General features: G+C 39.0%; 1 protein-coding gene across 1 annotated transcript in view; it reads left to right on the top strand.

Moving 5' to 3' along the window:
* CATSPERB (cation channel sperm associated auxiliary subunit beta) overlaps nucleotides 1–11,815 on the top strand; it is a 117,863-nt gene extending 106,048 nt beyond the window's left edge. Inside the window, 5 exon segments of the mRNA XM_046009900.1 lie at nucleotides 1,755–1,865; nucleotides 3,180–3,315; nucleotides 5,353–5,453; nucleotides 6,149–6,223; nucleotides 11,600–11,815. Coding sequence (XP_045865856.1) covers nucleotides 1,755–1,865; nucleotides 3,180–3,315; nucleotides 5,353–5,453; nucleotides 6,149–6,223; nucleotides 11,600–11,815 — 639 coding nt within the window.
* The last annotated feature ends 1,589 nt before the right edge of the window (nucleotides 11,816–13,404 follow it).

A 13,404-nucleotide genomic window follows, 5' to 3' on the forward strand; every position in this document is an offset into this window, starting at 1 on the left:
AGACATAGATGAAGTCTCTGGTAGAGAGTCCTCCAAAAAAGATACACAGATGGCCAAGAAGCCCATGAATGATGCTTGATTTGTTAGTCCTTATGTAAATGTAAATCAAAATCACAATGAGATACCACACCTCACCCATTTGGGTGCCTATAATAATCTTTTTAATGGAAAATGACAAATGTTGGTGAAAATGTGGAAAAATTGGAACCCTTATCCATTGCTGAGGAGGATATGACATGGTGCAGCTATTGCGGCAAACATTTTGGCAGGTCTTCAGAAAGTTAAAAATACAGAATTATTCTATGGCCCAGCAATTTTACTCCTGGATATACAGTTCAAATAGAAAATTTATACCAGTGTTATTGTAATAGCCAAAGCGAGGAAACAACCAAATATCCATTAACTGATGAATGCATAAACAAAATAGGCAATATCCCCACAATGGAATATTATGCAGTCGTAAAGAGGATTGAAGTATTGCCATATGCCACAGCATAGGTGAACCTCAGAAACAATATTTGGGCAAAAAAAACAGACACAAAAGGCCATATTGTATATTTCCACTTATATAAGATGTCTAGAATAGGAAAATTCATAGAGATAGAAAATAGAATGACTAGATGGGCTGAGGGGAGGGGGAAATGAAGAGTAACTATTCTTTTTAAGATTTTATTCTTAAGTAATCTCCACATCTAACATGGGGCTTGAACTCACAACCCTGAGGTCAAGAGTCACATGTTCCACCAACTGAGCCAAGCAGGAGTAACTATTACTAGGTACAGGGTTTCTGTTTGGGGGTGATAACAATGTTTCAAAATTAGATAGTAGCGATGATTGAACAACGTTGCAAATGTACAAAAACTCACCAAATTGTACATTCAAAAATTGTTTAAATGGTACATTTTATCTCAGTAAAAGGAAGAAGAAAAAAAAAAGCTGGCAGGGAGGGGAGGGATGGTAATCCTAAAAAAAAAAAAAAAAGTGAAAGGAAGAATAACATTTAAAAAAATAGAGCTGATTATCAAAATCAAAAGCCAATCTCTAGCAAGAGTAATCAAATTGAAAATGAATGACAATTGGACAGTTATAATGGAGATTTTATTTATTTTTTTTAAAGATTTTATTTATTTATTTGACAGAGAGAGATCATAAGTAGGCAGAGAGGCAGACACAGAGAGTGAGAGGGAAGCAGGCTCCCCGCTGAGCAGAGAGCCCGATGTGGGACTCGATCCCAGGACCCTGAGATCATGACCTGAGCTGAAGGCAGCAGCTTAAACCACTGAGCCACCCAGGTGCCCCTATAATGGAGATTTTAAATGGCATTAGTGAACTAGTGAATGCCACGAAGAAAGGCAAGCATGAAACGGTAGACTCGGAGAGGGTTCTGTCAAGTCCACAGCCCTGTCATATCACATCTGCTGCTTCTAGGTCTCTGTCTTCATGCTTGCGATGGGAGGGTTCCAGAACAGAGAGTCTCGTAGTCCTTACGTGTTGCCTTCAGAATAACACAGGCTTTGAAGGTCCAATGCATGTTAAACATCCACCTGGCAAGCAGCTGATACTTGAGTTTAATTACCAAGCAAGGAAACAAAATTCAGAAATACTGAACTTTCAGTCCATTATCAAAGGAATTTTCCCCCTCTTACATTCTCAGGGATTTTATTCATTCGGGACACAAATATCTAGTGAACATTTACTCAATCTGCAGAAATCCTGCCTCACAAAAAGCAAGTCAACCTGTATTCTCTTTGCAGAGATCTGGTAAATTCAAACAGTGTGCTAACATGTCTACTCGGGAAGAGTGTAATTGCACAAACAATCAGAAGTTATCACATGCTGTTGCTTTCTCAGATTGCAGAGAAAAGGTAAGGTCATTCTTAATTGTCTGAAGACAAAGTACTTTCATATCAATATAAGATTCTGAAGTGCGCATTTTGATTCAATATGAAAGTTAAGACATGGAAGTAATGTCTTATTATGACATAGAACTAAACAGGACAGGCTAGGAAGATCTGGATTTAAATGTCCCTAAACAAGGTAATGAACCACCTCTGCAAAACAGAATAATACATGCACCACACTGCCCATTTCTCAGCATTCTTATAAAGACACACTAAACAATTTGTAACCTGTCATACACTACAATAGATTACGATGGATACAGATTCATTCAAAAATTATTGAGTATCTAATGTGTATCAATACTGGGAATATAGAAGTCAAAGTCCTTGTAACCAAGGAGCTCAGTTTGGGAGTAGTGACAAAATAGAAGACAGTATAGTATGTTGGTTAAGAGAATGGGTCATATATTTTATTCTGTTAGTTTCAAAGCATTCAAAGGTGTATCAGAGGGATATTGGTGTTTGCATTAGCTAAGTTAAATGCACTTAATCTAACTTTCAAGTTGGTCTTTTTCAAGGCCTTGTAAGACTATAATAGCATTATAGACTATATATATATCTATAGAGAGAGAGAGAGAGATACATTTATCTATAGGAATCTCTTTATATATGTAGATCTATCTATATATTTATCCTTTCTGTAAAGATAAAATCGTTTAATACCGTATCGAGCATAGCATTTGCAGTGAATTATGAGGCTTGTTATATATACCCCTGCAACTCTCCCCTCACTGAATTACAATAATATTGCTTGGGCATTGACTATCTACTAAACACTGCTCTAAGCATTTTCCATGATTTGTCTCATTAATTTTGAGGCACAGACAGGCCAGGTAGTTTGTCAAATATCGCATCATTAATATGTGTGAAATCTGGATTTGAACTCTTGACTCCAGAGCCTGAGCTTCAGGAGTGTGGCTGAGAGATCATGGCTGACCGGGAGAGAGGTGGGAGGGAGGGAGGCAAGATCCAATTCATGCACTGCCCTTCTGAGATACCAGTTATCCAACAAAGTTTTAATACCCTCACAGCAAATTCCTGAAAGGGCCAAAAGAAAGTTACAAATTTTGTTACCACAATGTTTGTGTATTACTTTGGGAGTCATGTTCATTTTCCTGTAAGACAGATTGTTTTTCATGTGCTGAGAAGGTGGGAACCCTAAGAGGCACATGCCATTTAGAATGGCCAAACTCTTAGAGAAATGTATCTATTCACTCTTTACGAGAAAATGAAATTAGTCTTGAGTTTTGACATTCATTCTTGGAATTTGAATTTTAGGTTCCTCGTTTTAAGTTTCCAGTTACACAATATCCAATTTCTTTGGAAATTTACAGTGAGGATGGACATATCCCAGTGGAAACTCCATATCTGGTTACAGTGACTGAAGTGAACAGCAGAGAAAACTGGAAACTAAGTAGGGTTTGCTTTCTTGTATGGTTATTTTGTCTTACAGTTAATGTTGTTATTACCCAGGTAAGTGGCTTATAAAACCTGTTTACACAAGGAACAGCCAAGAGTTGGACGTCTAAATTACTAAGCCACCCAGGCACCCCTCTTTGGAGAAGAATTTGAGTCAACTGGCACGTTGCTGTTCACTCTTCTCCTCTTGTCTCCCATGTATTTCATTATTACTTTCCGTGCCCTGGATTTCATGACATGAAAGCATTTTTGAGCAATTTAACTGTAAAACATTTGAAAGCCATTTTGTAGATGAGTAGCAAAAACGATAGAGTTTGTGCTACATGTTGGTCTAGTTGTCTCTTTAGACTGCTTTTGCAGTGCTACAGAGGAAGTTCTAAAATGTATGGCCAGATAGCCTATAGAACCTGTCTTCTAGGGGCTCCAGGCTGGCTTGGTCCAAAGAGCATATGATCTCAGGGTCAAGTTTCACCTTGGGTGTAGAGATTACTTAAATAAATAAAAAGAGAAAGAGAGAGAGAGAGAGATTGAATCTATCTCCTAATTTTACAAGCCAAGTTTCTTCAAAATTCTATGGTAAAATAATTTAAAAGATGCAGAATTTTTTTTTAAAATAAGAAAAATGAGGGGCACCTAGCTGGCTCAGTCAGCAGAGCATGTGACTCTTGATCTTGACATTATAAGTTCAAACCCCACATTGGGAGTAGAGCTTATTTAAAAGTAAAATCTTTGGGGCACCTGGGTGGCTCAGTTGGTTAAACATCTGACTCTTGATCTCAGATCAGGTTTTGATATTGGGTTGTGAGCTCAAGCCCCAAGTCTGGCTCCATGTTGGATATGTAGCCTACTAAAAAAAAAATAAAAAATAAAAATAAGAATAATAAATAAATTAAATTAAATAAAAAAATAAAAGAAAAATGCAATTTACCACAATTCAATTTTACCTTGAATATATAACTCTTTCCTGTACATTTTATGTATATAAACACTTTGATGAAAGTGCTCAATCAGTACGTTGACAGATAGATACATAGATACAATTAAATGAAATTTTGATCAGCCATTAATATGTTACCAAGTATCCAACCAAGTATCCAGACACTGGGTATTCAGTGAGTTTTACTCTGACCACTATATGCATTCTTGAAATGAAAATCTAGCAAAGAAAACTAAATATTTTGTTTTAACTAACATCCCAATTTTCTGTGGTGTGCTGGAGCCTAATGTTACCAACTTTTGAGCACTGACTGTTAAATATTCAAACATTTTATGTACTGATTGTTAAGCCATTAGTAGCTTGCAATTAGCCATGGTGAGACTACTAACACCACAGAAATTGGCAAATGCTGCTATCAGAGCTTTTTCCCACGTAGATCTCCTGTACCATTATACCACTGCAATTGTTAATCCCCACATTATATATCTGGTCTTAGAAAGAATTGTAAGAAAGGCAAGAATACCTGATTGCTCTTTTAGAAGAGATTTAAATGATCCTATTATGAAAGTTTTCTGCTACCTTATTGAAAATTATTTAGCAATGTCTAAGGTTGAATTATCTCTTTGCCAAAGATACAAAGTATGTGCAGGTTAGGACTGGTCAAGAGCATGCAGCTGGAAGGAAAGGTCAGCATGAATGAGTGCACAAGTGGGAGAGGGAACGGGGCAGAAGGAGAGAGAGAATCTTCAGCAGGTTCCACACCCAGCTCAGAGCCCAGTGTGGGGTTAGATCTCACAATCCTGAGATCATGACCTAAGCTGAAATCAAGAGTCACACACTTCACTGACTGAGGCACCCATGCGCCCCACAGGTCTTGTCCTTCTTGACAGTGTCCCTGAGGAGATGAAATGTCAGCTATAAGGCCTAATATTTCCTAAATATATTTTCTATATAGTCAAAGCAAACCAGAAGTCTGGGATAACTTAGCCATGTTGCAGAGTGAAATCCTTTATTATACCTTGATTATGTAGCACATTTTATGCAAAATGCGAAAATAACATAAGTCCGCTTAAAATACACTTCATGTACTTTTAGAACACAGTGTGCCAGCAAACGTAAAGAAGTTGAAAAATTACTTAGAACACCGTCTTAATGCTCCAGTATATAATCCTTTAGGCCTCAACTTAAGTATAAAGGTGAGTTTTCAGCACTTTTGTTTTTCCTGTTTTGAGTTGAAATAAAACATACATGTCTAAACTCAGATTGGCTTAAGTTTTAAAGTGTAAGTGTCCATCAATGGTAGAAACGGTATCTTTAAAATATATGGAGGGTATTTATTTTTCCTTCCTTTCTCTTGATATTATTATTTCTAAAGGTATCTGAAAGTTAAATTTAACATTAACTTACTATTTTTGGAGCTCATAGGCAAAACTAATGACAATTTTTCAAGGTGGAGCAGAAAGGGTATTTTTAAAATTTAGGGACTAAAACGGGTTTGGTATCCTTCATCTGGACATACCCAGGTATGTCTTCCCGGTTCCAGCTGTCTACAAGAACACATGAAGCAGATATAATCCAGGTAATTGTTGCAAAAGTCAATAAAAACAAGTGGACATATCAAAATCATGAATATGAAGATTAGCCCAAATTATTTGTCCAGGCCACGTTAGGTTTTACGTTCATGTGTCTTCATTTTAAAAAGCAGTTTCAGCTATTGTCCTTCTTCCTCCATTTTTATTTTGATACACGAAGTAGATGCCCAAGAGCCTTAGGAAGGAAAACTGGATTTTTTCTGTGCAACATCTATAGGGAGAGTGGCTCCACTGTGTATTTTAGCGTAAAGGAACATTCGTGTCTGTGCTGCTACTGAGCGGATGTGTTTTTCCCACAGGGCTCTGAGCTTTTTCACTTCAGAGTGTCCGTTGTTCCAGGAGTCACTTTTTGTAACTTAGTTGAAGAATTTCAGGTACAGTAAAGGCATAAGGTACTGATGGGGGTGATAGCTGGGGAAGTCACATGACATGTGTCTGCAAGAGACACGAAAGAGGAAAATGGTGTAATTTGTGTGATGGACAAGGCCTGGAGACAGGGGATCCTGGAGAACGGGGATGACATTGTCAGTAATGATGAAGGTAGTGTGTGTGACATGTAGCAGGACCCATCAACCGTGGGAAAAATTTAGTAAGTGCCTGTATTTGTTCATGTTCTCTCTCCATCTTCCGTTTTTAACTCCGTTTTCAGACTTTTTTTTTTTCACATTTTTTTCCATTTTATTTATTTTTTCAGCGTAACAGTATTCATTCTTTTTGCACAACACCCAGTGCTCCATGCAAAACGTGCCCTCCCCATTACCCACCACCTGTTCCCCCAACCTCCCACTCTTGACCCTTCAAAACCCTCAGGTTGCCCCAACCTCCCACCCCTGACCCTTCAAAACCCTCAGGTTGTTTTTCAGAGTCCATAGTCTCTTATGGTTCGCCTCCCCTCCCCAATGTCCATAGCCCGCTCCCCCTCTCCCAATCCCACCTCCCCCCAGGAACCCCCAGTTTGTTTTGTGAGATTAAGAGTCATTTATGGTTTGTCTCCCTCCCAATCCCATCTTGTTTCATTTATTCTTCTCCTACCGTTTTCAGACTTTTACCACCTCTCCTCTCATGCCACGTCCCCAAAGAAACATATGTGTATAGCATTTCAGTTTCCTTTACAATCTTCCTGACTATCTTCGTTGTAGCAGTAGAGTCTTACTATGCCAAAAGCTATCAGGATCCAAGATTTGGAAACCAAAATCATTCTCCCCGAATTACCACATGATGTGCAATAATTCAATTATGCTTCTTCATATAATGACATTTGCTACCTGTGGGGGAGATGGGGTGAGTAGGAATGAGGATTTGATTAACAACTCACTCACTCATTATCAAACACTGAAACCACATTATCAAAAACAATCTCTCTCTCTCTCTCTTCCCTTCCTCCTTTCCTTCCTCTTTCCCTCTCCCCCTCCTCCCTATTTCCCCACCCCTCTCCTTTCTCTATCCTGACTCTGCCCTAAGGCCAGCCCCAGTAATGGATCCATACTGCTGTAAATGTGTGTTAACTAACTGGAATTTAAATAAAAACTTAAAAAAATAAAATAAAACTGGTGAAAATAGTCTTTCAAAAAATAAACAAAAGGAAAAAAAAAAAGCATAGCAAAGACTTCAAAATACACCTGCAATATAAATCCCACTTCAGTTCTGGAATAACCCCTGAGTAACACAAGAACCAGGAAGACACAAGAGTGCAGCCAAAGTTTCAAAACTGAACTGACACAGGAGCCACCACAGAGAGTAAAGCGTGATTGGATCCGAACTCAACCAGTGTGGCCAGCTGCTAAAACCAACAAAAACCCCAACATTTTTCCAGAGAATTCTTAATAGGACTCAGAGTCTCACAACAGGAACATCTTAAATGTCCAGGATAAAAATCCAAAATTACTCAGTATGCCAATAACTAAGAAACTATAATCAATCCTCAAAAGAAAAGACCATAAGCAACCGATGGCAAGTGAACTGATCAGACGGACAGACGTTTTAAACCAGCCATGATAACCAGCTTCTGTGAGGTAAAAATAACCACTTTTGAAATGACTGAAAAGGGAAAGAGAAGAATTCTCAACAGAGAAATGGAAGCCATAAAAAAGAACCAAATGGGGATTTTAGAACTGGAAAATACAATATTTAAAATTTAAAAATCACTGGATAGACTTGCTAGCAGAAGAAATATGCAGAGGAAAAAAAACTAGTGAATTTGAAAGCAAAACACTCTGAAGAAAAAAGACTTTAGAAAAAGAATGGCCTCAGGGATCAATGTGACAGTATCAAAAGTCTGCCATTTATGTCCCCAGAGTCCATGAAGGACAAGAAAAAAGGAGTGATGCAGACAGAAAAAGGAAGGAGGTGGAAGGAGAGGAGGAGAAGAGGGAGAAGGGGGAGGTACTGGAGAGAGGGAGGTGGGGGAGGAGTCCGAGGTGGGGGTAGAGGACGGGGGTCAAGGGGGAGGGAAGGGAGAAGAGAGGGGAAGGAGAAGGAGGAGAAGAAGAGGAAATAAAGGTTGAAAATGTCCCAAATTTGGTGAAGACATAAATTTACATATTTAAGAAGCTTAGTGAATCCAGAGGAAGATATAGAGATTCTACCTAAACATACCATAATTAAACTATTAACAATCAAAGATAAAGAAAAAAATCTTGAAAGCAGCCAAAACGAAAGCAACAACAAAGCCATGTAAGTAAACAATAATTTGGATGACTGCTGATTTTTCCTCAGAAGCCATGGAAGCTAGAAGAAAGTTGCCTGACATCTTTAATATACCACGAATAGGGGTTGGGTGGGGAGGAAGGACTGCCAATCCAGAATTCTGTATCCAGTGAAAATATCCTTCAGGGATGAAGGAAAAATGAAAGCATTCTTAGATGAAGGAAACCTAAGATAATTCACTGTTGGCAGAACTTCTCTTTTTAAAAAAATACATAAAGAAGTTCTTCAAGGCTGAAAAGAAGTGTTAACAGAAGGACACAAAGCTTCAGGAATGAAGAAGCAACCACCAAAATGAATAAAAGAAAGACAGGAAGTGATTGTACAGTTAACAAAGGAAGAGAATCATGAGGAAAGAGTAGAAAAAGGGTGTAAGTTTCTTGGGACTGCCGACACCTGCTTTTAAAAGTAGCCTGAAACAACGGGAATTTTTGTGCCCCTTAAAGGACATTATTGGGATAATTGACAAAATTTGAATAATATCTGTAGATTAGAGAACAGCATTGTCTCAGTGTTAATGCCTTGATATTGGTAATTACACTGTGGCTATTTAAGTGAATTCTCTATATTTAAGATACACAAAATGAAGTATGTTGGCAGTAAAGTGACATTGTGTCTAGAAGACACTCTTCTATGATTCTGGGGTTTGACTTTTTTAGACACGGTGTGGAATATTTGGATAGTCACAGAAGATTGGAAGGGAAACATTTGAGGAAAAACTGTTTTCAAGAATTTTAGAGGTGGTAGTTTAGCTGGTGAATACAGAATTCAGAGGTGATACAGGTTTCTACTCTTAAAAAATAATGGATGGCTTAACTGAACAAGTGAGATGTTTCTAATGCCTGGTAAGGTGACTAAAATTGTATTTTATGTAAAAAAAATGGGTAAGGAAGGCATTCTGGGTTGAGAGAACAGCAGCAGCAAAGACACAGTTAAGAGAAAGCATAAAACTTATCTCGTAAATGGCTTTGAAGTATGCATTTGGCTGGGATGCAAGGTTCTGTACAATAAAGTAGGCTGGTTAAGGTCAAACTGTAGGAGAACTTAAAGGTCATAATGAGAACTTTAGAATGTTCCTGTCAGCAAGAAGAAGCTATTAAACATTTTTGAAAAAAGGTGTTCAGGTATGGAGACATGGTCTACAACAACCCAGTCAGACTGAATCACAGGAGTTTTGCTCCAAATGCCGAGACATGGATTTCTGGATGATATGGAAAAAAACAGTTTGTAGACCAAGGAACTGCTGTCAGCCATGAGGGCTGTGGGGACTAAGAGGAGAGATATCCAACGCTAAGGAAGCAAAACAGAAAAATGGAAACAAAACCCAAACAGACTTGATTACAATGAGTTATTTCCTCTGGCTCTTTCCAACTTCAGCACGGAAAAGAAATTTCACTTTTGCGATTACATGTAGCATACAATTGTCTCTCTCATTGGTCACAAATGGATTAGATCTTTCTTAACAAAGCTAATTATCCAAGCTCTTCTGATGGTCTGGCTTAAAAGGAAGATTTTTGTTTACATGTAGTACCATCCTGAAGACCACAAGTACCATCCTGAATATCACATCCAATATCTAACATTTTCTATCAAATTCCCAATAATTCCAGTACCATTGGGCACACACCATTGGCTGCGCCGTACACCAGGAGATGGCTAAGCCAGCCGATCCATTACCGTGCGGGTACTCGTCTGCCCAGATGGGAAAGAACAGTTTCTCCCCACTTTCCACACCATTTGGCCAGAATCACCCTTTCAGTTCTGCTACTTATAACATCCCACCTCTCGTACCAGTTCCATATGGTCAAAATTCTTTTCATTGCAAATAAAGCAACCTCACTTTTTTAAAAAAAAAAGTGTTTTTATAGACAGACAGGTGTCTTACAAAGATGAATCTGGCACTGTTCTTATGTCAACATGGATTGACAGCACAGAGAGGGGGCTGAGTGGCTTGTTTATACAAAGCGAGCTAATAAAGCTCACGCTAGCAATATTAAAAATGGAATGGAAAGAATGAATCTCAGAGAAATTACGAAAGAATCGATGGCATACGAGGGCTGGTCCTCAGAAAAGGCATACCTCCTCTGGTCGCTGGGAGGATGGTGGTACCTTTAACTTGAGCTCTATCTTTTTTTAAAATTTAATTTGATTTAATTTAATTAATCAATTAATTATTAACTTGAGCTATATCTTAATGCAGCTTAGCGATCCTTAGCATTTCTCCACATTCGCCACTGCCCTATTTCCACTCATCTCTACTTTCTTCTACCTCAAAATGTGATGTAGCTTCCTACTTCACAGAGAAAACCTAAGTCACCAGTCTCGAACCATCTTACTCTCTATATACCCCTCACTTGTAGAGTTAACAGAAATGGCACCCTCCCTTGCCTCTAGTCTCTGAGAAAAAGATGCCTCCGTGCCCCTCTGTCCACAATCCTGTCTTTCTTCTGGGCACTTGTTTTTATTAGTTATCCATTCAGGTATAGGAAGAATTTTGAATCTACAGAAGTTTCCCTATGCTAGCACATAGAGGATTTTCTAAAAAGATGACAGCTTAAAAGAGCACTTGCTTATTCCCTCTCCCTGGAATGCCCGTTCTTCTCCTTGTCTTCTGGGAACCCACTTACTCTTCAAGACCCAGCTCAGGAAGTGCATTCCCCGGGTCACCCGGGGCAGTTGGCAGGCATTTCCTGTTTTCCCACAGAACTCTGTCCCTTCCTCCATAATTGAATACAGAGCATTTTCCTGCAGTGTAAGTATCCTGCAGACCCCTGGGATTAAAGATCTAGGACAATAGAATTTATATTCTGTATTGTGTGCAAATGTGTACTTGCCAGATTGTCCAGAGATGGGTTCTAGGTTTTGTGGATGCTGAATGTCTGTGTGTATCTGAGCAGAAGTTTGCTAAATTGATTAACAGTATCTCTGCTGTTACAGAGATCCTATAAAATTCAGCGTCTCCCAAAAAAAGGAAAAAAAAAGAAAAAAATCAGTGTCTCAAATGACTAGATCCAGGAAGCTAAAAGACTGTGCTTTTTCTGTTGCAGATTTATGTTGATGAAGTTCCATTGCCATTTCCAGGACACACACTGATAGCTATTGCAGCGGCTGTGGTGCTGGGGGGATTAATTTTTACAGCATTTATGTTCCAGATACGTAACATCCACCCAAGTGATATATGCCAAAAACTTATGACAAGGAACAAAGTGAACTTGTCGAATTTGAGCGTCAATCAGGTGGCTCATAGGTGAAAATCTGAATAGTGAACCAATGATTTTCACAATCTTCTCTTAATGTGCTGGTTTTACGGGACAATTCCTGGAACAATTTTTAAATGTGAATATAAAAACAAGGCAAACAGGATCACCATTTATAACTCAAATTGCTATTTGTCAATACGTTTTCCGTCCTATTTTCCTATTTTAAATATGTGGAAAATTTCTTCTGTTAATGCTTACATGGAAGATTTTCCTTGAGATTTTTACAAAACTATAAAATGATAAATATCTCTGTGTGGAATTTGTTTCTGTACTTTTTAGCTTTTATTGACTGAAGTTCATTCTGTGGGATCAGGACACCCGAGCCTTGCTCTGTTGGAGAAGGAGCTGAGTGAAATGCAGTCATGCCACGGAAAGGCAGGTGGGGAGAAGGCTCGGCTGCAGGTGCACTAGCAAAGCTTCATGGGAATGAAAGAGAAAGCCATCTGGGTTTCTTGAAGCTCAACTTCAAAACCAGATAGTAGTACCTAAAAAGAGGGAAATGTGACCCCCCCATTATGGGGGTGTTGGAAGAACACTGGGCAAGGTATTGGTTTACAAATGTATGCACAAATGTGTGGAATTCCAAAAGATGTACCTCTGTGTGTTCTCTCCGAGCACCCGTTCCCAAATAGTCAGAAGATGGCAATACTTTCTGAGACCAGAGCATCGCTCTCTTGGGAAAGCTCAGGAGGGGCAGAGGCACAATGCTGTGACGTCAAGAGAAGGTAAGCATCTAGTCCAGAAGAGCCTGTTTCCTCCTACACCAGGAACCAAAAAAAGCTACACGAAAGTTTTGGTTTCCAATTCAGTGGAATCATTATCATGGTCACCGGTAGAAGCACTACGACTCTGGGTAGAGAGACCACCTGATTTTCAGAGCCCTCAGGTCAGAGCATAGCAAGCAGAAATCTCAGTAGGGTTTTATTAAGGGAAATCTTAAACAGAACCATTCACTGTCCACCCCTTGTTTCCCAAGTGGCTCTGCTGTAGCTATAGGGTACAACCCTATATACTGGGGATTATGGCACAAGACATATATCCCAGACAGCCCGGGAAATCGCCAGTGTCCAAGGGGCCATTGTGCATGAACATTCAGTGGACATTCTCCTTATCACAGCACCACCTGTTTCTGGGTCACAGTAACAATAATTCAGTGAATCTCAGAACATCAACCCATTGCTTCACTTCTTTTTGTGAAGTTGAGGATAGAGTCAGAGGCAAATTTGCCTCTGAGGGATTAAAACATTTAGAGTCTATATGCGCTGAAAAGATCATGTGTTTCCCCATGCATCATTAAAATAAAATGTTGATGTAACACAAAGCCTCAACATTTGTGGAAATGAGAATAACTTCTTTCTAGATTTTCTGATTGGAAATTTCTGAATAAATTCACCAGGGCTTTACTATTCTCATTTGGAGGGGAGAAAGGATTGCCCCACCCCTTGTGTTGGTGCGTAAAGGGGCAGAGATGGAAGAATATCACAGAAGCCTACAAGACATTTGGAGCAAATGGGCAGGCTGGGTGTCTTCACCCAGCAGCCAGAACTACCTTGTAAGTTTGCAAGTAGGACAAAATCTCACACTCTTCACAG

This window comes from Meles meles, chromosome 6, assembly GCF_922984935.1.
Source record: "Meles meles chromosome 6, mMelMel3.1 paternal haplotype, whole genome shotgun sequence".
Lineage (NCBI taxonomy): Eukaryota > Metazoa > Chordata > Mammalia > Carnivora > Mustelidae > Meles > Meles meles.